Source organism: Trachemys scripta, chromosome 6 (assembly GCF_013100865.1).
Source record: "Trachemys scripta elegans isolate TJP31775 chromosome 6, CAS_Tse_1.0, whole genome shotgun sequence".
In the NCBI taxonomy this organism is placed as follows: Eukaryota; Metazoa; Chordata; order Testudines; family Emydidae; genus Trachemys; species Trachemys scripta.
Genome location: NC_048303.1, coordinates 99,592,139 through 99,614,526, shown reverse-complemented (window position 1 = coordinate 99,614,526; position 22,388 = coordinate 99,592,139). Strand labels below are relative to the sequence as shown.

The window sequence follows — 22,388 nt, the reverse complement described above, 5'->3', positions numbered from 1 at the left end:
CATAAGCTAAGAAGAAGGCTATTAAAGAAGGAATCTGGAGTAGCGCTAGGACTACTATGGTGAGTTCCTGACAGACCAATCCCAAATTACTCTTCTCTAGTTATGGTGATCCTTTCTCCAAAAACACGTATCTATGTTCTTGACACATGCAGTAGATGTCTTTGGGACTTAAATTCTCCCCAGAATTATTTGTCCTGCGTGCTTCACTGTTGTTTTGGAAGCAGTACCACAGACAATGCAATCTGAGAGCTAAAGACGTTGGCAATAAACTGAGCATAGAGAGGGTAGAGTCCACCCTTTTTGGGAAAAGAAATGATGCAGAGTGAAGCAGGAGGACCCCTGAGCTTGGTGGAAAGAGGGAGTGACAAATGTCCATCTTTGCTTGGGTGCTGCAGCCTGCTCATGCAGGCTAATAGTATGCGTCAGTAACTAAAGCACTAACTTTAGCTTTAATCTTTCCACATGTAATTTGTGACTCAGTGGTACTTCTGTAGAATTGCTCTAAAGTATATTTGCCACTTTCTTATTAGGAAACTTGTAAATAACCCAGACCATATGACCTTCATTTAAATTATTTCCTTAGCAGTATGTGTTGGGGGAAAACAAGGTATCACATTAATGCCATGTGCTTTCTTTTTAGGAACTGCATCTAGCCCACTCTTTATAACTCAGGATCCAGTTGAAGATTCAGTCTTTCATGATGCTTCTCCCAAGAAAACAGGTGAAAAAGGGCAGAAGAGACAAAAGCTCTTTTCAGAGAGGAGCTGCAGTTTTAGCACTGAAAGCAGAGCAGGTATGCTGCTGAAGAAAGGCAGTTTGGACTTGAACTCTAGTGAAATAGCAATAATGATGGGAGCAGATGCCAAGATCCTCACAGCAGCTTTATCCGGGGCCAAAACTTCACCCCCTCACACTAGTAAATCCAGTAGCTTTGATGGTATGGGTGACCAGCAGGTCTCTGGGCTGAGTGGCACCAGGACTCATGTGAGCGAAGGTGCTCAGGAACTAGAGCTTAAGTCTTCACCAGTGCTGGAGGAGCCTGAGGAAGGGCAAGAGCACCTTGAGAACGGAGGTGAGGACAGTGCAACCAGAGCTGAAAACGTTCATGCCAAACTTCTGGATGGTAATCAGCCCCCAAACCAGAAAACAGATGCCAGAGATGCAGTGACTAAAAGGAATAGCTTCTATGGAGTGATTAAGCCTGTTGAAAGGGAAGATGTTGAAGTGGGCTTGGACCCTTTATCTTTGCTGGCTACGGAGAGTATAGAACCAAAACCCTCAGAGCCTGAAGAAAAGATTGTGTCACCAGTTGTAGCACGTAATCTGGCAGATGAAATAGAAAGCTATATGAATCTAAAGAGCCCCCTGGGTAGCAAGTCTTCCAGCATGGAGCTTCACAGGCAAGAGAGCAGAGAAGTAGCAGCCCCTAGTACACTTAGTTGCTCCCAAGAGAGGAGATCAAGCTTACCTTCAGATTCTGTCCCACCAGCCCCAGAGAAGAGTGAAAATCGGAAAAGTCCTTTAGTTTCCAGGTCTAAAACCTTTACGGGGCGACCAAAGCATCAAACCCATTCACGAGTTCAAAAGGAGCGGCCTCCATCATTAAGGGCGTTGGGTCGCTCTTCACAGCATGGCTCATTGGGGTCTGTGGTAACAAGTTTATCCAATCTGAAGCTAGACAATATACTCTCTGGACCGAAAATAGATGTTCTGAAGTCTGGAATGAAACAAGCAGCTAATGTAGCCAGTAGGATGTGGGGCTCTGTAACCTCACAATATAACTACTCGGATGATGAGGCAAGTAGATTTTAGTTTGATATTTCCTGTGCAGAAGGGGGCATTGCTGTTCAAGATATTTAACTATTTAAAGTGCCTTATTTTTTTAATAATCTATTTATTCAATTTTTATTTTTATTTTTTGTTGAGTCAATAAATTTTTGGTGTGTGTGTGTGTGTTAGCACTAGAGATAAAACTATGGCCTGGCATTCTCAGCAATTGTTTTATTTAAGAAACTGTGAGCAAAAATCACTTTGAAGTGGACATCATTTATCAAAACACTTCATGAAACCAGATCAAGATTTATTACATTATTATATGACACTATATGTGATTTCCCCCCCCCCCCAGGGCTTTTGTAGTGAAGATAAATTGAATTCCAGAGTTTAAAGAAGCTAAATTGGTGGCAGATTGGGGATTTAAAAACAAAGTTTGTAGAGGACATCCAGGCAGTATGATTAAACAGCATCCTTCAGGAATTTGGAGGGGAAAAAAAAATTAGGAGAATGGGGAGAGGGGACTAAACTGATTCAAGGGAAGGCACTAGAACTCGATCCAAGGGGGAGGAATGATTTTTTAAAAAAAATTTTTTTTAAAAAATTCTTCTCTCCTCTCCTTCCCCTACCTCCCAATGCATGTTATGTCCTTATATCTGTAAATATATTTATATTTCCCCTTTTGAAAAGACTCTTGATCCAATTTTCCTCTCTAGCTGCTGTCTTTCTTACTCCTAAGTTTTCTTTCCAAATTACTGGAGCATATTATTTACTCAGACTGCCTGGATTCCCTCTCTTCCAATTTTCTGTTTTTAATCCCCACCGTGGCTTCTGTTCTTTCCACTCTATTTTAAACTGTCCTAACCCAGGTCACTATTAGTAGCTTTTAACTAAATCTAAAACGCGCAGCTTTTTTTTTTTTTTTTGGCCATGTCAACACTGGTTTTCCACTTGTGAGGTAACTCCCTTCTCTTCATGTGTCAGTATAATAATGCCTGCATCTGTAATTTTCACTCCATGCATCTGAAGAAGTGGGTTTTTTACCCACGAAAGCTTATGCCCAAATAAATCCCTTAGTCTTTAAGGTGCCACCGGACTCTTTGTAGCTTTTCCTTAGTCTTCTTGATCTGTCTGATGCCTATGACAATTATCACTTACTCCTTTCCTTTCCTTCCTCACTTGGCTTCCATGACTGGGTTTTCCTGGCTGTCTTTCTACCTTGCTGATTTTTCCTTCAGTATTTCCTTTAATAATACTTCATCATTTCACCTCCCCTCCTATTTTGGCATCCCTCCGACGTTCTGTTCTCGGTCCCTGTCTCTCTTTGTATCCCTGTGCTGAGAATTCTATATCTTTCTCCACCATCAAGTCTTGCATCTTAATTAGCTGCCTCTCTGTCCTGTCCTTCTCCTCTGGGATGTCCCATACAAACTCTGGCTGTTCAAAATTGAGCTTCTTGTCCTTTCTTTCTCATCCCTGTCCTTTGCCACCCTTCTCTACTGTTTAACAACTACACTGTCCTCCTTGTCTCCCACGATCACAACTTCTAGGTCAGGGGTCAGCAACCTTTCAGAAGTGGTGTGCCAAGTTCACTGTAATTTAAGGTTTCCTGTGCCAGTAATACATTTTAACGTTTGTAGAAGGTCTCTCTCTGTCTATATTATCTAAATAAAGTATTGTATTTAAAGTAAATAAGGTTTCTTAAAATATTTAAGAAGCTTAATTTAAAATAAATTAAAATGCAGATCTTATCACTTTAGTGTGATCCTTGTCTGGGGTTCCAGCCGCTGGCCCTGCTCAGCCGGCAGTGGGCTGAGTGGGCTGGTGGCGGGCTGAGCAGGGCCGGCGGGAGGCTGAGTGGCTCAGTCCGCTGCCAGTCTGGGGTGCCTGGCAGCACTCAGCCTGCTGCCGGTCTGGGGTTCGGCTGCCGGTCCTTTGCCAGTCGGGGTCCCAGTCGGCGGCCCTGCTCCTGCCGGCCTGGGTGAGCAGAACCCCAGGCTGGTAGCGGGCTGAGGGGGGCCGGCGGTCAGTATCCCAGCTGGCAGGAGCTGATGGGACGGAACCCCAGACTGGCAGTGGGCTGAGTGGTTCAGCCCTCTGCTGGTCTGGGATCCCGGCCACCAGCCCCGCTCAGCCCGCTGCCAGCTGAGTGAATGGAACCCCAGACCGGCAGCGGGCTGAGCGGGGCTGGTGGTTGGAACCCCAGACAAGGATCCCAGACCCTACTCAGCCTGCTACCGGTCTGGGCTGAGTGGGGCCAGTGGCCGGGACCTCAGACCGGCAGCGGGCTGAGCGGCTCAGTCTGCTGCCAGTCTGAGGTCCCGGCCGCTGGCTCCACTCAGCCCGCTGCCAGCCTGGGGTTCCATTCACCCAGGCTGGCAGGAGGCTGAGCGGGGCCGCCGGCTGGGACCCCGACGGGCAAGGGTCTGGCAGCCGGAACCCCAGACCAGCAGTAGGCTAAGTGCTGCCGGCACCCCAGACTGGCAGCGGACTGAGCCGCTCAGCCTGCTGCCAGCTGAGTGAAATGGAACCCCAGGCCGGCAGCAGGCTCAGCGGCTCAGCCTGCCGCCACTCTGGGGCTCTGACTGCCGACTCCTGCCAGTCGGGGTCTCAGCCGCTGGTCTGCTCCGCCCACTGCCAGCCTGGGGTTCCTTGGGGATCCCCAGGCCAGCAGTGGGCACGGAGTGGGGCTGGCTGCCGGGACCCCGGCTTGCAACAGGGCAGCAGCCGGAACCCCAGAGCGGCGGTGGGCTGAGCCGCTCAGCCCGCTGCCGCGTGCCATCAAAAATCAGCTCGTGTGCCACCGATTGCCGACCCCTTTTCTAGGTCATCTTTCTGACTCTTCCCTATATCCAGTATCCAAAACTGTAACTTTTGCTTTTTTTGGTCTTTCTGCCATTCTCCTCTGTCCCCCTCCAATCCATCTGAAATGCAATTGCTGAAATAATCTTCTCCTGCCATTCTAACTGTTGTCACTCCACTCTTTAGATCCCCTTTTATTTCTTTTTACCAGAAACTCAGTTTGTCCTCACTTCCAAGGCCCCACAGACTTTCTTACCCTCACCTGTGTCTGTGTTCTCCTTTACTTCGACTACCATTCCTTTCTTTTTCTCCTGCTTTTGTCCTTAGAACTCCCTATTTTTTGTCTCCCCGCCTTGGTCTTTGCACCTGTTTTTTCTCACTGATCCCCCACCTGGAAACAATCAGTGTTCTGTTTTGTCACGAATATTCTCCTCCTTCAAATCGTTTCTTAAAACTCTCTTCTGTCAGCTCTCCTTACCACCAGTAGGCTGCGGTGTCCTTCCTTCCATGAGCCCTTCGCCAATATGTTTTCTTGCTGGTATGACTTGCCTCACTTGGACTGTATGGGTCGGGATGAGACGTAATCGGTTTTGCAAAGAAAGTGTAAACCTATAGTGCTGCATGAATTACTTTTAATAATGATTAAATGTCAAAGAAATATACGTGGTTCTGAAAATACTGGAAAAAAATGTTAAGTTCCTTCTTTTTGAATTAAAGGAAGAAACCCATCGACCAGACTTCACCTTTCCTCCTGGTTTTGAGGATCATATCTTAGGAGACAATCTGTCGTCAAAACCAGGAATCCCTGGGTTAGTAACCAGTGAACTCACACAAAGCACTACCAGTCTTGGCAGCAGCAACAGCAGCGGAGATGTAGGGAAACAGCACTACACAACAGGTTTGAATTTTTCCTTCTTAATTCACTATTTTTGGAATATAATGAAAAGGGGAAGCTGCTGTTCATCAATACAAGAGTGAAATGGCTCAATGCAATGGGATCAGTAGCACTATCAAACACAAGAATTCATCTGCAAATGTGAGTTGATACACTTTGGAAAGACTAATAGCCTTCTCTTATAAGTATAACATAGTGAATACATCTTTGTTATGTAAAACAAAATATGTTCATGGTGCTTTGTACAAGATGGTCAGCTATAACAGGATTTCCTGAGTCTGGAGAGCCTGGAAGATATTACATCTTTTTCTTTTTTTGTCTAATTCTTATAGCTATGCTAAACCTACTTATTCATATAAAATCAGCGTTCTATCCATGAGTATCCCCAGAATATTAATAATAATAATAATAATAAAAAATAAAATATGAGCAGCCAGATTTTTCAAAATGCTCATTTAGCCATCTAAATGATGTGGCCAGATCTTCAAAAGTGCACAGCACCATTTTGAACAATAGGAGCTGCTGGGTGCTGAGTTGTTGTGAAGCTCTGAAGTGGTTAGTGGGTATATCGGAGTGTGTACGTTGTTGGTGTCTTCTTCTCAGTTCTAAAACTGAATGAACTTTGATATCCTCAGTGATCAGGATTACAAACCACTCTGGCCCAGGACAGGAAGGGGCTAATGGTCTATCCTGGGTATTGGGACTTAAATTCGCCCAATCCTGCAACATCTACTACAAATGTTAAGTCGGAGGGAGGGCCTTCCACATACCTCTCATCAGGAGGGAATATTATATAAGGGAGAAGAGTCAGGTTTGGAGAGCAGCTGCCCTAATCAGGGCAACACACATGCCTAGAGGGAGATGGATTGCAGACCTAAGGATTGCAGCCTGCAGATGGGGGACTTCCCTTGGAAAGGAAAGGCTCAGTCAAGACTGCCTGCTGTGAGTGGCAGAAGTTGACCAGGACTCTGAACAAATGGGACTAATGGGGGTTTCCTCTCTGGAACTGATCCCAGCCTATATTCCACTTAGGCAGCAGGATTTTGATGGTTTTGCTAGTTTTTTCTTTTCTTTTTTTTTTCCAGTTGAATAAAGAAGTTGACCTCCCCCTCAACCCTTAGTATCACCCACAGGCTTATCCTATTTTTTTGGCTCAGCCAAAACCAGTGAGTGCCTGATGTGACACTTGCACCCCTAGCTTGGTGTTTCTTCTCATTGGTTTCCTTTTCTTGTGTGGCTATATCAATATTCAAGAGATGTAGGCATTGTACAATAACAAATACTTGGACAATTCTTTTTGCTCTTCAACTTCCTTTCTCTTTGGTGAAATCTGTTAGACATACCATTCCTATCACTTTTCCTTTCTCCCTCCCCCCCCAATTTCCTTGTGCCAATACATCATATATTTATTAATGATGCACAAAAACTACTTGGAAATGCTGATGGCAAATATAGGACTCTATTGTAATGTTTACATAACAATATTGCTGCTATAAACTTACTCATACAGAACCTTGGAATTAATTCTTCTGTAGTCTTGGCAATGTCACTTTTTTTCTGGGTTAGTAAACTATCCATTTGAAGAAAAATAAACTTCATTTACGTTGGATAAAGAATCTAACTACTCCTGTACAGGTGAGGTTTCGTTCCCAAGAAGTATGAAAGGTCTGGATTCTGAGAAGTCAGAACATGGATCCTCCCACAATACCAGTTTGTCCAGCATCTTCCAGAACTGTGCAATGGAGGTAAAATGATGTCTAAATTTTTATTTTAAAAAATATTTTGGTATGAAGAAACACACTTAGTATATGGGCTTCTTATATTCTCATGGTGCAAAATGCCCTTTCATTCTTTAACTTCATTAGGAAGAATTCAACACCTTCAGGGTCAAATCCTACAATAATTTTAAATGCAAATGAATTTAAATAAACAAGGGGTGGGAGAGGGGACAACCAAGTTCCTTCAGAATCATTCTTCTTTGAGAACTACTCCTTACTAAGGCCATGTCTTCACTTACACTGCTTTGGTCGATGCAGCGGGGGTCGATTTAGCAGGTTTGGTGAAGACCTGCTAAATCAACAGCAGAGTGCTCTCTGGTTGACTCCAGTACTCCACGGAAGCGAGAAGAGTAAGGTAAGTTGAAGGGAAAGTGTCTCCTATTGATGCAGCACAGTGTAGATACCGTGGTAAGTCGACCTAAGCTATGTTGACTCCAGTTATGTTATTCACATGGCTGGAGTAGTGTAACTTAGGTTGACTTACTGAGATAGTGTAGACAAGGCCTAATGGGAAACTGAATTAGCATGCTACCATCAGCATCTCCCATTGCTGCCTATTGGTGCATTTTAACCTTTTGTTTGATGTCTACATGACTAACACAAACAGCTTTGCCTCATGATAGCAGTTCCTGCAGCTCTTTCAATTCAGGTATCCGGGACCCAAACAGTCTCTCTGTTTTAAACAACTGTTTGATCTCCTGGAGGATTGAGGAGCCTATCTTAACTGTTGCACTACACAGTGTGATGAAAAATAAAGGATAGTAAAAGAAAATTCTTACTACAGACTTTGAAGTGCAACCCATTGTGTTCAAAGAATGAAACTCCAAGAAAATGGGAGTCATAGAAAATAGACTTGAAAAGAATAGAGGTCATATAGTCCATTCCCTCCTCCATTACTTGATTCTTTTAAAACTGGACCTCACCAAGTCCTGGGACTTCCACCAGTGAAAACTTGCTTCAACCAACCAAGTTTAAAAAGAGCAAAACATAGCTCTATCTCTCATTACTATCTGAATGTAACCCAGATCATCCCTGATCACAGCTAGAACTACAAAACTTAACGTTATTGGCATCAAGCTATATTTCAACATCATTTACCAGCTCCATGTGTGGAATTTGTTTTACATATAATTGTGCAGTATTGTATCTCGTGATAGAAAAGGTGAAAGGAGTAAGTATGTGCATTTGAACTCCTTCCTGCCTTGTGATGGAGATTGAGAAAAGCTGCAGATTTCTTCAATGTTCCTCCACACATCCATGTTTTCAATGTGTGAAGCTTTTACAAAGTGTCCTTATTTGTAAAGGCCTAGTAAAAACAGGAATGTACAGATTTATAATAAACACTTTAGAGGCATTTTGTCAGTTGTTTGTATGCTTCATGTATGTTGAATGTGTCAAAAGTGGCATGTAATTGCTAAATAAGAGCTGTTCTTCTTTATTTAGCACTTACATAGTGCTTTTAATAGATCTCAAATCACTTGACAAAATGGATGAATGTTGTTCCCATTTTATAGGTAGACAGCAATCCACAAAAAGGCTAACCAAGTGGCCTTTAGCATAGCGAGTAAGTGGCAGGGCTGAGAATAGAATCCAGATCTTCAGACTGTCATTCTGATGCCATATAGACTCATAGACTTTAAGGTCAGAAGGAACCATTATGATCATCTAGTCTGACCTCCTGCACAATGTAGGCCACAGAATCTCACCCACCCACTCCTGTAACAAACCCCTAACCTATGTCTGAGTTATTGAAGTCCTCAAATCGTGGTTTAAAGACCTCAAGGTGCAGAGAATCCTCCAGCAAGTGACTTGTGCCCCACGCTGCAGAGGAAGGCGAAAAACCTCCAGGGCCTCTGCCAATCTGCCCTGGAGGAAAAATTCTTCCCGACCCCAAATATGGCGATCAGTTAAACCCTGAGCATGTGGGCAAGACTCACCAGCCAGCACCCAGGAAAGAATTCTCTGTAGTAACTCGGATCCCATCCCATCACAGACCATTGGGCAAATTTACCTGCTAATAATCAAAGATCAATTTAATTGCCAAAATTAGGCTATCCCATCATACCATTCCTCCATAAACTTATCAAGCTTAGTCTTGAAGCCAGATATGTCTTTTGCCCCCACTTCTCCCCTTGGAAGGTTGTTCCAGAACTTCACTCCTCTACTGGTTAGAAACCTTTGTCTAATTTCAAGTCTAAACTTCCTAATGTCCAGTTTATATCCATATGTTCTTGTGTCCACATTGGTACTAAGCTTGATTCCTCCCCCTCCCTGATATTTATCCCTCTTATATTTATAAAGAGCAATCATATCTCCCCCCCAGCCTTCTTTTGGTTAGGCTAAACAAGCCAAGCTCTTTGAGTCTCCTTTCATAAGACAGGTTTTCCATTTCTCAGATCATCCTAGTAGCCCTTCTCTGTACCTGTTCCAGTTTGAATTCATCCTTCTTAAACATGGGAGACCAGAACTGCACACAATATTCCAGATGTGGTCTCACCAGTGCCTTGTATAACGGTACTAACACCTCCTTATCTCTACTGGAAATACCTCGCCTGATGCATCCCAAGCCCACGTTAGCTTTTTTTAATGGCCATATCACATTGGTGGCTCACAGTCATCCTGTGATCAACCAATACTCTGAGTTCCTTCTCCTCTGTTACTTCCAACTGATGTGTCCCCAATTTATAACCAAAATTCTTGTTATTAATCCCTAAATGCATGACCTTGCACTTTTCACTATTAAATTTCATCCTGTTACTACTATTCCAGTATACAAGGTCATCCACATCTTCCTGTATGATATCCCGGTCCTTCTCTGTATTAGCAATACCTCCCAGCTTTGTTATCCCCAAACTTTATTAGCACATTCCCACTTTTTATGCCAAGGTCAGTAATAAAAAGATTGGTCCCAAAACCGATCCCAGAGGAACTCCACTAGTAATCTCCCTCCAGCCTGACAGGTCACCTTTCAGTATGACCCGTTGTAGTCTCCCCTTTAACCAGTTGCTTATCCACCTTTCAATTTTCATATTGATCCCCATCTTTTCCAATTTAGCTAATAATTCCCCATGTGGAACCGTATCAAATGCCTTCCTGAAATCGAGGTAAACTGGATCCACTGCGTTTCCTTTGTCTAAAAAATCTGTTACCTTCTCAAAGAAGGAGATCAGGTTGGTTTGGCACGATCTACCTTTTGTAAAACCATGTTGTATTTTGTCCCAGTAACCATTGACCTCAATGTCCTTAACTACTTTCTCCTCCAAAATTTTTTCCAAGACCTTGCATACTACAGATGTCAAACTAACAGGCCTATAGTTACTCGGATCACTTTTTTTTCCCTTTCTTAAAAATAGGAACTATGTTAGCAATTCTACGGTCATACGGTACAACCCCGGAGTTTACGGATTCATTAAAAATCCTTGCTCATGGGCTTGCAATTTCATGTGCCAGTTCCTTTAATCTTCTTGGATGAAGATTATCTGGGCCCCCCCCGATTTAGTCCTATTAAACTGTTCGAGTTTGGCTTCTACCTCGGATGTGGTAATATCTACCTCCATATCCTCATTCCCATTTGTCATCCTACCGTTATCCCTAAGCTCCTCATTAACCTCATTAAAGACTGAGGCAAAGTATTTGTTTCGATATTGGGCCATGCCTAGATTATCCTTAACCTCCACTCCATCCTCAGTGTTTAGTGGTCCCACTTCTTCTTTCTTTGTTTTCTTCTTATTTATATGGCTATAGAAACCTTTTACTATTGGTTTTAATTCCCTTTGCAAGGTCCAACTCTACATGGCTTTTGGTCTTTCTCACTTTATCCCTACACGTTCTGACCTCAATAAGGTAGTTTTCCTTGCTAATCCCTCCCATCTTCCACTCTTTGTAGGCTTTCTAATTTTTCTTAATCACGTCTCTGAGATGCTTGGTCTACAACTCCTGCCTATGAATTTTTTCCCCTTTCTTATCTGCTGGGCCACTGTGTGCGCTACACCTATAAAACTGTGTGAAAAAGGCTAATCTTCTTTCTCTGTTGTAGGTCCTGATGTCAAGCTGTTCTCAGTGCAGAGTTTGTGGAGCATTGGTTTATGATGAAGAAATTATGGCTGGATGGGCTGCAGATGACTCTAACTTGAACACCACATGTCCATTTTGTAAAAACACCTTCTTACCTCTTCTTAATGTGGAGTTTAAAGACTTGCGTGGATCTGCGAGGTTAGTGGGTTTGCCAAGAGCTTTACCTTTCCCACTTTACACAACTTCAAAATTTGTGTTGTATTATAAAATTATTCATATTCAGAAGTTAAGGCTCTTTCGGGGACGGAACAAAACAAAGATGCTTATCACCATATATAGCTGGGACACATCACTAGCAGTTGCCCTGTTTGTACAACCGTGATTGGGATAAAGCATACTAAAAATATTGTAAGCCATTGAAGATTATAGTAATTGCAGCTAGAAAGGATTGAACTCTCAGGTTAGTCATTTGCACTTGCCAAACGTCTCATTTTCGTGAGTGTGTGCCCCATAAATGTAACCATTTGGAAGGTAGAATATCTGTCTTTGTTTTGTTTATTTATATCAAGGTTAATATATGTACAGCTTTTTAAACTAGCTTTTCAAAAAGGTTTTATATATAGAACACTTTGTAAACGTCAACAAGCAAAGTTTTTCCCTCCAAGACTGGTTTAGCAAGAGTCACGTTATTGCAGGATATCAGTTTTAAGTTGGTACAGAACTTGGCTAATTAACAGGACCATGAGACCCATAGCCCAGAGAGCCTTTTTATGTACAACCCTTCCAACAACTTTGTATTCTGCCACATTAAACTGAATGGTGAAGACAGATGACAAAAAATCACAATCTGACCATAATTTTAAAATGATCTCACATAGCGCATGTTGTCATTAGTGGTATGAACTAGCTATAAGCTACCTATTCCTTACGACTTAAGTAAGCCTGGGGGAGCCAAAGTATCTATAAAGCTTATACATAAAAGATCACTAGGAAAACAAGATGATTTTGCATCCTTATAATTATACATGGTCTTGATGTAGCAAATCTTTTTATTGTGAAACAACAAAATATTATTTTAAGTGGTTACTTACCCAAACCAAAGTGGACTTTTTTTTTTAAACTCTGCAAATGGCAGAATAGGGTAGTGTGTGGACTAGCTTCACATGTTTGGTGTTTTCTCTTTATATTTGTAGTAATGACAGGGAGATGTCAATTGCATTCTGGAGCTCAGTGCAAGTCTTACTGTTGTGATTTTTGGAAGAGGGTTTATGTACAGTGCTTCTTTTTTCTTTTGTAATTGACTAAATATTTGGAAAATCAACTTTTTTTTGTAAACATGCATAAATGTATGTGTTTAATGCCTCCCCCTTCTCCCCCCCCCACCTTTCTCTTGTTCATGTCATTGTTTAGCTTTTTTCTGAAACAAAGTACATCTGGAGATAGTTTACATAGTGGAAATATTCCATTAACCACTGATCCTCTGGAGCAGAAACCTGTGTCCAGTCCTGCTGTTGCTGATTTGATCAGTTTTTCAGATCACCTAAAGTCCAACCAGACCATAGCTGAAGAAACCAGCTCTGCAACTGAGCAAAGGTATTGGGGAGAAAGGGGGAAACAGTTCTTAGTTTCTAAACAAAATACTTTTGTGATGGTACTGTTAGAAATTACTTGCACTTTCAAACCTGCCGTCCACTCAGCTAACCTCATCACTGGCCAGCATGGGGGAAACGGAGAACAATCCCCATAGTCTCTGTGTCCCACCTAGTGGGTTGGGGACAGGCCAGATTCCTTTCCAATTTAGACATTCCCTTCTGGTGTTTCTCACAGACCAGGTCAACTCCTCCTGTGTCCGATCAGGAGTTGGAGGGATGGGGGGAACCTGGGCCCACCCTCTACACCGGGTTCCAGCCCAGGGCCCTGTGGATAGCAGCTGTCTACAATATTCCCTGTATCAGCTGCGTGACAGCAACAACTCCCTGGGCTACTTCCCCATGGCCTTCCCCAGCATCTTCTTTATCTCACTGCAGGATCTTCCTCTTGAAGCCTGATCACACTTGAACTCTTCACTCCTCCAGCAGCACACCTTCTCACTCCCTGCTCTTTGCACACACTCCTACTAACGGATGGGAGGTCCTTTTTAAACCAGCTGTCCTGATTAGCCTGCCTGCCATAATTGAGTCTAGAATCATAATTGATTGATTGCTCTAGGGCAGCCCCTGCTCTGGTCATTCAGGGAACAGAAAATTGTTCATCCAGTGGCCAGTATATTTGCCTTCTACCAGACTCCTATACCCCACGGGTCTGTGTCTGTCACAACACTTATGCTTAAAACTCAATTGCATGACCATTCAGAGAAAGCAAACACAAGGAAAGGTGATGTAAAATGTGAGCATGACCAAAATAAATTCATCTGAAATAATAAGTATGTATTGATAGAAAATATCTTGCAGTTCTTGTCCAGCTCTGTTTCTAAGCAAGGTGGCTGCACTAGTCAGAGGCTCCATAACGGCAGGTTTTAGTTAAAAACTTTCAAGTGCTTTTCACAGTTGATACGGAAATGTTCTTTTAAAATGTGACCTTTTTTTTTTTTTTTTAAATATTGTGCTGAGTTTTTCTGTGGAATAGTGTGGTGCCAACCCAATGATTGAGGGTTTCCTTTCAATAGAAAACTACCTGATACACCTGTGTGAGAGTCTTTCTCTGGTTGCTGTCTGTCAGTAAGCGTTGCTGAGTAGCAATATGTTAACATATTCTCTTCTGAAACCCAAATAGTGATGTGCCAGAAGAACAGAGTGAGGGCCCCAGGGCTATGAAGACATCTGTTATCAATTCATCAAAACGAGGAGCATCTTTGACTCGGAGCCACAGTGTCGGAGGCCCTCTGCAAAATATTGATCTCACACACAGACCATCTCATGGCATTTCAACAGTTAGTCTTCCAAATAGCTTGCAAGAAGTTGTGGTAGGTTGCAAATAAGATGTTTGATATTAAGTGAATCTAACCCAGTGCTAATGAATTGCTGCCTGAACAACATCCTGAGAGATCTACTGCTGCTTGCCATTCTTGAATAATGTGGGCACTACCAGGCTCAAATGTATATTGACCCTTTCTGTAAAAGTAAAGTATTTTCTTCTAAGTGTGTCTTGATATCTTAGGTCTTGCCATGGTTCAGTTGCTCTGACATGGTTGAAGGATTTATGTTCCTGTATACATTTTAAGTAGTGCTTCTTGATTTGAAATTCTCCCTCTGGAAATACAGACTTTTCCTTAACCTTTCTAAAGGGATCAGAAATTTATAAACAAGTGACCAGCATTCTGGAATTGACCATCTAATCATAATAAATAGCATATTATTCCAAGAGGTATATGCAAGTCATTCCCTTCATGTACCGCCTGTCCTCCCCACCAAAAAATGGTTCAGATGGTATATCCTGTGGGGAGAAAGGGGGCAGGGGAATAGAGTTCATTACAATAAGTACTTCAATGTTAACAAGGATGTCTCTCCTTCTGATGGACTTCGAGTGGCTGCTGTTCAACGGTGAAGTTTGTTTTCCATTTAAACTGCCTCCTGATGGACTTGCATTCTAATGTATTGCAACATTGTTTTTAATCTTCTGTAGAGCAATTATTTTAACAAGCTCTGTTTTTGTGAGGAAAGAGAAGGAAAAGTTCAGAAATCAAAACTGACAGCCCCGGTATATCTGTCGTGCATTCATTACCTCCAAAGACTTAGAAATGTTAGTTCTGCAGCAGTGCAATTTAAGATTGCTGTGGGAAATGATCCTCAAAAGTATTTCTGGGGGCCGAAAGTCTTCAACTTTGTAAAGTAACAATTGCTGCTGTTCTTTCAGGATCCTTTAGGGAAAAGGCCAAACCCTCTCCCTCTGTCTGTGCCCTACTTGAGCCCTCTGGTGCTACGTAAAGAGCTTGAATCCTTGTTAGAGAATGAGGGGGAACAAGTGATTCATACATCCACATTTATCAACCAACATCCCATCATTTTCTGGAACCTAGTTTGGTATTTCCGGCGCTTGGATCTACCTAGCAACTTGCCAGGACTCATTCTGACGTCGGAACACTGTAATGGCGGGGTGCAGGTAAGTGCCTTAAGAGTAATTGGTCATGCACAAACATTGCAGCGTATTGAATTATTTTTGTTTATAGAAAATGTCAGGAAAACCTTGCTTGACAATAGTTTAAAATCTAGATTTTTTTTTTTAATACCAAATCGTACGTTTCTACTTCTAGTATTGGTAATAGGAATCTTATAAAAGGAATCTAATCTTGGATGATGAGTGAAAAGAGCACTTGGCTGCTGGACAAACTGTTCTCTAGCCATGGCATCTGATGGGTTCCCCCCCCCCTTTTGGGGTGCTGCCTGAGACTGGGGTACCACTGAGCCCGTCTGGCCCACCAGCCTGACCTCCCTTTACACTGTATTGCTGAGGCAAGCCAGCCAAGCCCTCCCTCAAGTTTTAGACTGCACTTAACCAGCACACATAAAGGTAGGGATGCACCCAGCTGCAGCTATTCATACAGATGCTGAGATCAGCTCTGCATGGGAAGACTCAGCTAAGGAACTGCCCAGTACTCAAGTGCATACCTCCCTCTGGAGTGTAAACCCAAAATTGTACCATCTTGCATTGCACAGAGAATTGTACAGCCTAAGCTCAATGTGGAGAGGGATATAAACAACTTTCTGCCCCAAATTATGATTTCCACACACACTGGTTTTAGACAAAACAAAGCAAGTTTATTAACTACAAAAGATAGATTTTAAGTGATTATAAGATTTAGCAAACAGATCAAAGCAGATTACCTAGCAAATGAAACAAACACGGAATCTAAGCTTAATATACTAAAGAAACTGGTTATAAGTAGCAAATTCTAACCCTAAATGTTGTTGTAGGCAGATTGCAGAGATTCTTGAAGGCAAGCAGTATTTGCTTGCAGCTTAAAACTCCAGATATTCTTTTCACAGGCCAGACAACCCTCTTGCCTGGGATCAGTCCTTCTCCCCTAGTCCAGTCTTTTTGCTCTCAAGTGTTTCCAGGAGTCCCCTTTCTTGGGTGGGGAGTCAATGATGAACGAACAAACCACGATGATGACACTCCCCTGCCTTAAATAGATTTTGCATATGACGGGAATCTTTTGTCTCCCCGTGTGATTCCTACCCCCAATCACTGGAAAAACACTATCATCATAGAGTCCAATACCAGTGACTTGGTCACATGTTCCTGCAGCCATAACTCAAAGGCTGTTTGCAGCGTCCCCAAGAAGGCTTCCCAGGAAGAGGGAGATAAGCATCTTCAAAGACCTGTTGTTTTCCCTAGTGTCCTTTCCCAACCGGCCATCCAGACTGATTGACTTCCGTCTAATGGGCGTTCCCCAGGTGTAAACACATTTGTAATAGATGCATAGACAATATTCCTAACTTCAGATACAAAAATGTTACATGCATACAAATAGGATAATCATATTCAGTAAATCATAACCTTACATGACCCATCTTGCATAAAATACATCTTAGTTATGCCATAATCCATATCATAACCATATCTCTATGAAGAATATGGGGTGTAATGCCACTACATCCTTTTATAGATTTTTCAAAAGCTACTAAGTGAGATTCTTCTCAATGGCTGTTGATGGTCGGGAGCAGAAAGAAGCTCTGGGGAATTCTAACTCATGAACAGCAGCTGTAAGTTATAACACATCACAGCAAGGCAGATTCCCTACCACACTGTGAAATCTCTTTCAGATATTGGGCTGGATTCCATGCTTCATTCCACCAGTTTTTTGTTGTTATAACTTTATTGAGTCACATCATATAAAAATGTAAGAAAAGACTAGAGAATCAGGTGCATTATTTTCTGGCATTTCATCTTTTCTTTTAAGGGTCAGATATTTTTCAAAGATTGGAACACATCTGACTTCTGCACATGTGCCAAATGTGTATACTAGAGGTCATCAGGTATTTGAACCATGTAATGGAATAGTCTGTTAACAGATGTGGCTGAAGACTCATCACTTGGGAAACTTTACAAGCTAAATTGGAAAATACCCTGTATTATTAGGGGAAAGCCTATATTGACTCGGAATGAACTACACAGCTTTCTTGTCCATCTCTCACTTCTGATTCATGCAGCAAGTTCATAGTCATTCAGAAGGCACTTCTAATTCTAACAAAAGTTATGAAAAAGTGAGCTGTAATTATGAGTTTCATGTGTCTGCGATAACCAACTGACTAGGTGTGTGGTGTTGCTAGGGCTAATTTGTGTTCTTAGTAAATACCTGTGAGCAGCTGCCTTTCCCAACCTGCTATACAAATGGTCCCACCTGTTACATAGAGTCCAAATGTTTTCCTTTCTTGGAGCTTGGAAACCAACAGAAAGGTAATGTAAAGCCTTTTGCAGCAGGATCACCATCTGCTAGTAGTGCGTCAGGTACATATTACCAACGGGGTAAGAACCATCTCTTTGTTTGCATTTGTACAGTGCATAGTACACTAGGGCTGTGGCCTGTTACTCAGGCTCCTAAGTGTTTATGTAATACAAATATATTTCTATCAATACAGCCTGAGTAGATGCCAGTACGAGTGGTCTTTTTTGGTTTAGCCTATATCACACAGGAAGAGGTTTAAGCTAAATAAAAAAAAGCCACTCAGTACTGCAGTGCAAACAATACGCTATTCAATTCCTACCAAATGAAATCTGCAGTTTAGCCTCTCCATTTTTGTGTGTGCAAATGAATAGCACAAATCTTTTCAGCAACAGAGATAAGAAATAACACTTTTTGCGCCTGTTGTCAAGTTTTTAATCACATGACCCTGGGCTGACCGCTTTAAACTTCCCTTTCCCTCATTCTAGCTTCCTTTGTCATCTCTGTCTCAAGACAGTAAGTTAGTATACATCCAGCTATTGTGGGACAACATCAACCTTCACCAAGAGCCTGGAGAGCCTCTATATATAACTTGGAGAAATCTCAGTAAGTGAAACAAGTGTGTGTGAGAGTGTGGGGTGGGGAGTTAGAGGTGACACTAAATATTTCTTTTTACCTTGTGACTTCTTTATAGATTGTATGCTCTTCATGGCAAGAACTGTCTTCCCCTCTGTTTGCAAAGCACCCACCACTTTTTGAATGACAATACAATGTAAACAATGTGAAACCTGATATGAAAGCATTTGTTGTCTTCCTCCTTTGTATACAAATTGCAGTATTCTTTGCATGTTTCTATATCGGATATAAAATAGGGGAAGGATTTGATCAGACAGCAGCCTGTACATAAACTTCAGTAAGGGAATGGGTCTGAACTTTCTTGCTGTGTTACTGACCTGTCAGTACAGTCATGAAAGGGAAGAACTGCTACAAAGAAAAATCTTTCTAAAATAACATTTTGCTTTTGTTTAAAAAAAAAAAAAAAAAGTTGCCACCTTTCGCATCCTAATTTACCATGTGTAGCTATAGTGTTTATGCCGTTAGCTTAAATTCACATGGTTTTCCAATACAGAAGGATAAGTTTGAAACATGCATTTGCAGTGTACTATGTACTTTTGTATTACATCAGTCTCAAATATTTTCTTGTTGCACTGAGCTGTTCTGTTTGTGTTAACTTTAAGAAATGAGCTCAGAGCTGTAAAACACCAAGGAAGAAGAGTTCCCTCCCCAGAGGAGCTTTAAATCTAAGCAAACTGATTGAATCAAAAAATGTACTGGGAGAACCAGAGGAGGATGATAGTGTCATTTGCTTTGTTTTTGTTTTCCTTAATAAGGGGCTGGTGACATCCATATGAAACATGAATGACAACTTGAATCTTCCAATACTGTATTTATAACTTTAATTAATACACCTCCAATACAAACTGATATGATGTAAACAAGGGAACAAAGCGTTTGTTTTAAATGGTTTTTGTGCTGAAAAACTGGCCAAATAGTCCCGTTGCAGTAAATTCAGAAAATATCTGGAAAACAGGAAAATATGTTCACCAAATGCACTGAATCCTGCTTTTATATCCAGGCTATCCCAAACTCATTAGAGCGATCACTGTGTCTGGTGTGACTTTCATCAACAAATGCCCCTTGCTTGCTGCTTACTATGCAACTTTGCTATGTATTGATTCTGCCTGTAATCTAAACTCCACTGCCCCCTTGATGCACTGTTTTTATTAAGTCAGTTCATTGTCATTTTGGAACCACCAGTTCATGCACCAAAACATTGCAGTAAGTGTGTAAATGATGCCAGATTAGATCAGCTGCTGATGGTCATTGTTGCAACATTTCTGTTTCAGCTTCACCATTGCTACATTAATGGTAGCATGTAGCCCAAATTTTGCAACGGCAGCTTCACTTTTCTTTCTTTACAAACTGGTCTTAAAGGTCACCTGATGGCATAAATATTACTGACTTTATTTTCTTTAGAATGCACTTAACCTTCTGTTCAATTTGCAACCAACGAACTAATGCAGCATGGCTGAAACATGGTGGCCTTCAGCCACGTACATCAAATACATCTGATTGTGACTGTGTTACACCTGGAAACAGTCAATGTGTTTGAATTCAATATAAATTAACAAGATACTGTAGCACTTAAAAAGAACCATTTTTATATCAGTGTCAGTATACAAAGATTGTTACAAAAATATACATGTCAAGAACTAGAGACAGTTTGGTCTCTTGTGCTCCCTTGTCAGGACATACTCAGAGTGTGTATGCTTTACACAGTTTCTGCCACACTAAAGGGTGACAGAATGCCTAAATAGGCAAAGCCATTCCATTGTAGTGGAAACTTCTGAAAGATGGGCAAAATGTCTCTGCGTGCAAAGACCACATATATCTTGTACTCACTGCATGTTTCATGGGAGTGAGACTGTTTAAGAATTGGTCTGAATTGCTACATTCTCCTACCAGATTCAGTGGAGAAGAAATCATCCATAGCTTCAGAAGATCAGCAGGCAACAAGCACTTTAGTGGAGAACATCAAACTGAGCATTCAACACAACAATGTTGTTGAACCAATCAACCTCCTTCTGCAGAAAGTTAAACCAGACATCAAACGACAAAGGTAAAGGGACAGTGTTTTCTATCTCTTCCCCCACCCTCATACGTAGGGTTACCATATTTTGTGCCTCCAAATGGAGGACACTCCCCGGGGCCCCAGCCCCGCCCAGCCCCTGCCCCAACTCCGCCCCCTCCCCAAGTCTCCGCCCCCTCCCCTGCTTCCCGCGAACATTTGAGTCGCGGGAAGCCTGTAGCAGGTAAGGGGGAGTGTGGGGGGAGGAGGCGCGGCCCAGGCTGGCCCCCGGCGGCTCCAGCCTGGGTCGGCTCGGGCCCTGGGGTGCTGGCCCTGGCCGACCACCCCCGGCGGCCTGGCGCACGCCCAGCTCCCGGCCCCGTGGGCCCGGCACCGCGCGCCCGGCCCGGCACCATGCCCCCGGCCCCGCACCGCCGACCCCAGACAAAGAGGCCCCGGCCGAGCCCTCCCGATTTTCCCGGACATGCCCGGCTTTTGGGGATTTCCCCCCGGACAGGGATTTGAGCCCCCAAAAGCCGGACATGTCCGGGAAAATCTGGACGTATGGTAACCCTACTCATACGCAAACCTACACCAGGATCACATACCATTTAAGTGTTGTAATGGCCTCCCATACATGGTTATAGAACATTCAACCCCCTCTGAGACTCCCAGTCAATACATATACAACAGCCAGATGTTTAGGATCAGATTTTCATATGGGCACTTCGAGAGCTATAAAGATTCTGGCATGTGTAGATCTACTCCTGTGCATGTAGTTGCTGCAGTTATTTGCAAATCAGATAGCTAGACCCCCAGTTGTGTACACAAAAACTGATATTTTTTTTTATATACATAAGTGAAGTAAATATGCATGCAAAAGCAGATACAAAACGTGGAGATCTTGGGCCTCGCTGCATAAATGTAGCAAATTTACATTTGTCATTGAAACCTTTACATCGCAAAGGATCTGAAAGCACCCTATGAATTCCTCTTCACAAGACGGGAAAACTGCTTGCTGAGCCATTGCTCAGCCAGAGAAAAACGGAGCCAGAGCCTACTGCAGGAGAGACTGTCAACCTTGCCCCCGCTACCAAGTGCCAGCGAATACCCCAGGAAAAAGAGAGGGACTTCAAGTAGCAGAGTCCAGGGGATTGCACCCCTCCTGGGCAGACATGACCAAACTGAGTTACCAGGGAATTGTCCCTGCTATAATTAGATTCAACAGCTTTTTTTTTAAAGTAACTTTGGCCCCACTCCCCTCCCTAAAACAAAAAAGTGTCTGTGCCCCGAAGCATCATTCTCTAAAGATTCATCTTTAAATAGATATTTGTGTGTTGGCGCTTACAGCGGTGAGTGCTTGCAATTCCAGTCAAAATGGTAGTTGCATATAATGGTAGTTTTCAAAGTGTCATATCTATTACAGTTCACAGTAGGGTCACATTACGTGATGAAGCATGGTATTCAGTGCTCTTAATACCACATTCTTGTATGGAATACTCCTTCCCCTCCCTCCCAGCACCTCCTGCATGCCACGGAACAGCTGATTGCAGCAGCTGGGAGACGCTAGGAGGGAGGGGGAAGAGTTGATCAGCGGGGCCACCAGTGGGCAGGAGGCGGGGGGGAGGAGGAGGAGCTGGCTCCTGGTGACTGTTCTAGCCCTGGAGTACCTATGGAGACGGCAACTATGGGACACAGGTACTCTCTCCAGAACCCCCAAATACCCTCTCCCAGTACACACACCCCTCCAAGTACCCCTCCCAGTACACAAACACCCCTCCAGCAATACCCCCTCCAGTTCCCTCTCTGGCAGCGTCCTTTTTGGGGACCTGAAAGTAACCCTAGGAATAAGGGTAATAAATATTCCTCAGCCTCCAGATGCCAGTTTTTTCCCTTAATCAAAACTATTGTGCAAAATGCAGAGCTGATTCCTCCTAGCCAGCATCTCACATGCAGCTGAACGTCAGTGGTTGTAAAGATAGTTTTGTGTGCCTGGTTGAGACTTGCCTGTCTGTGCTTCTCCCACTCTTTCTGTAGCCAGGCTGGCAGTTTCCTTCCTTCCTTCCTTCCTTCCTTCTACAAAGGCTACTCAGTACCAAGTGGTGCATGTTCATT

At 42.8% G+C, this 22,388-nt stretch overlaps 1 protein-coding gene across 6 annotated transcripts in view; it reads left to right on the top strand.

Moving 5' to 3' along the window:
- Positions 1-22,388, top strand: part of DENND4C (DENN domain containing 4C) — a 117,308-nt gene that overhangs the window by 87,856 nt on the left and 7,064 nt on the right. For 5 of the 6 annotated variants that reach the window (XM_034774577.1, XM_034774574.1, XM_034774573.1 and 2 more), the window contains 9 exons: positions 641-1,797; positions 5,293-5,473; positions 7,106-7,215; positions 11,285-11,460; positions 12,673-12,855; positions 14,035-14,224; positions 15,115-15,360; positions 18,133-18,250; positions 20,171-20,324. In XM_034774577.1, coding sequence (XP_034630468.1) covers positions 641-1,797; positions 5,293-5,473; positions 7,106-7,215; positions 11,285-11,460; positions 12,673-12,855; positions 14,035-14,224; positions 15,115-15,360; positions 18,133-18,250; positions 20,171-20,324 — 2,515 coding nt within the window. Of the gene's footprint in view, positions 1-640; positions 1,798-5,292; positions 5,474-7,105; positions 7,216-11,284; positions 11,461-12,672; positions 12,856-14,034; positions 14,225-15,114; positions 15,361-18,132; positions 18,251-20,170; positions 20,360-20,849; positions 21,503-22,388 lie in introns of those variants that run through there. The other variant, XM_034774575.1, reaches the window with a different exon arrangement.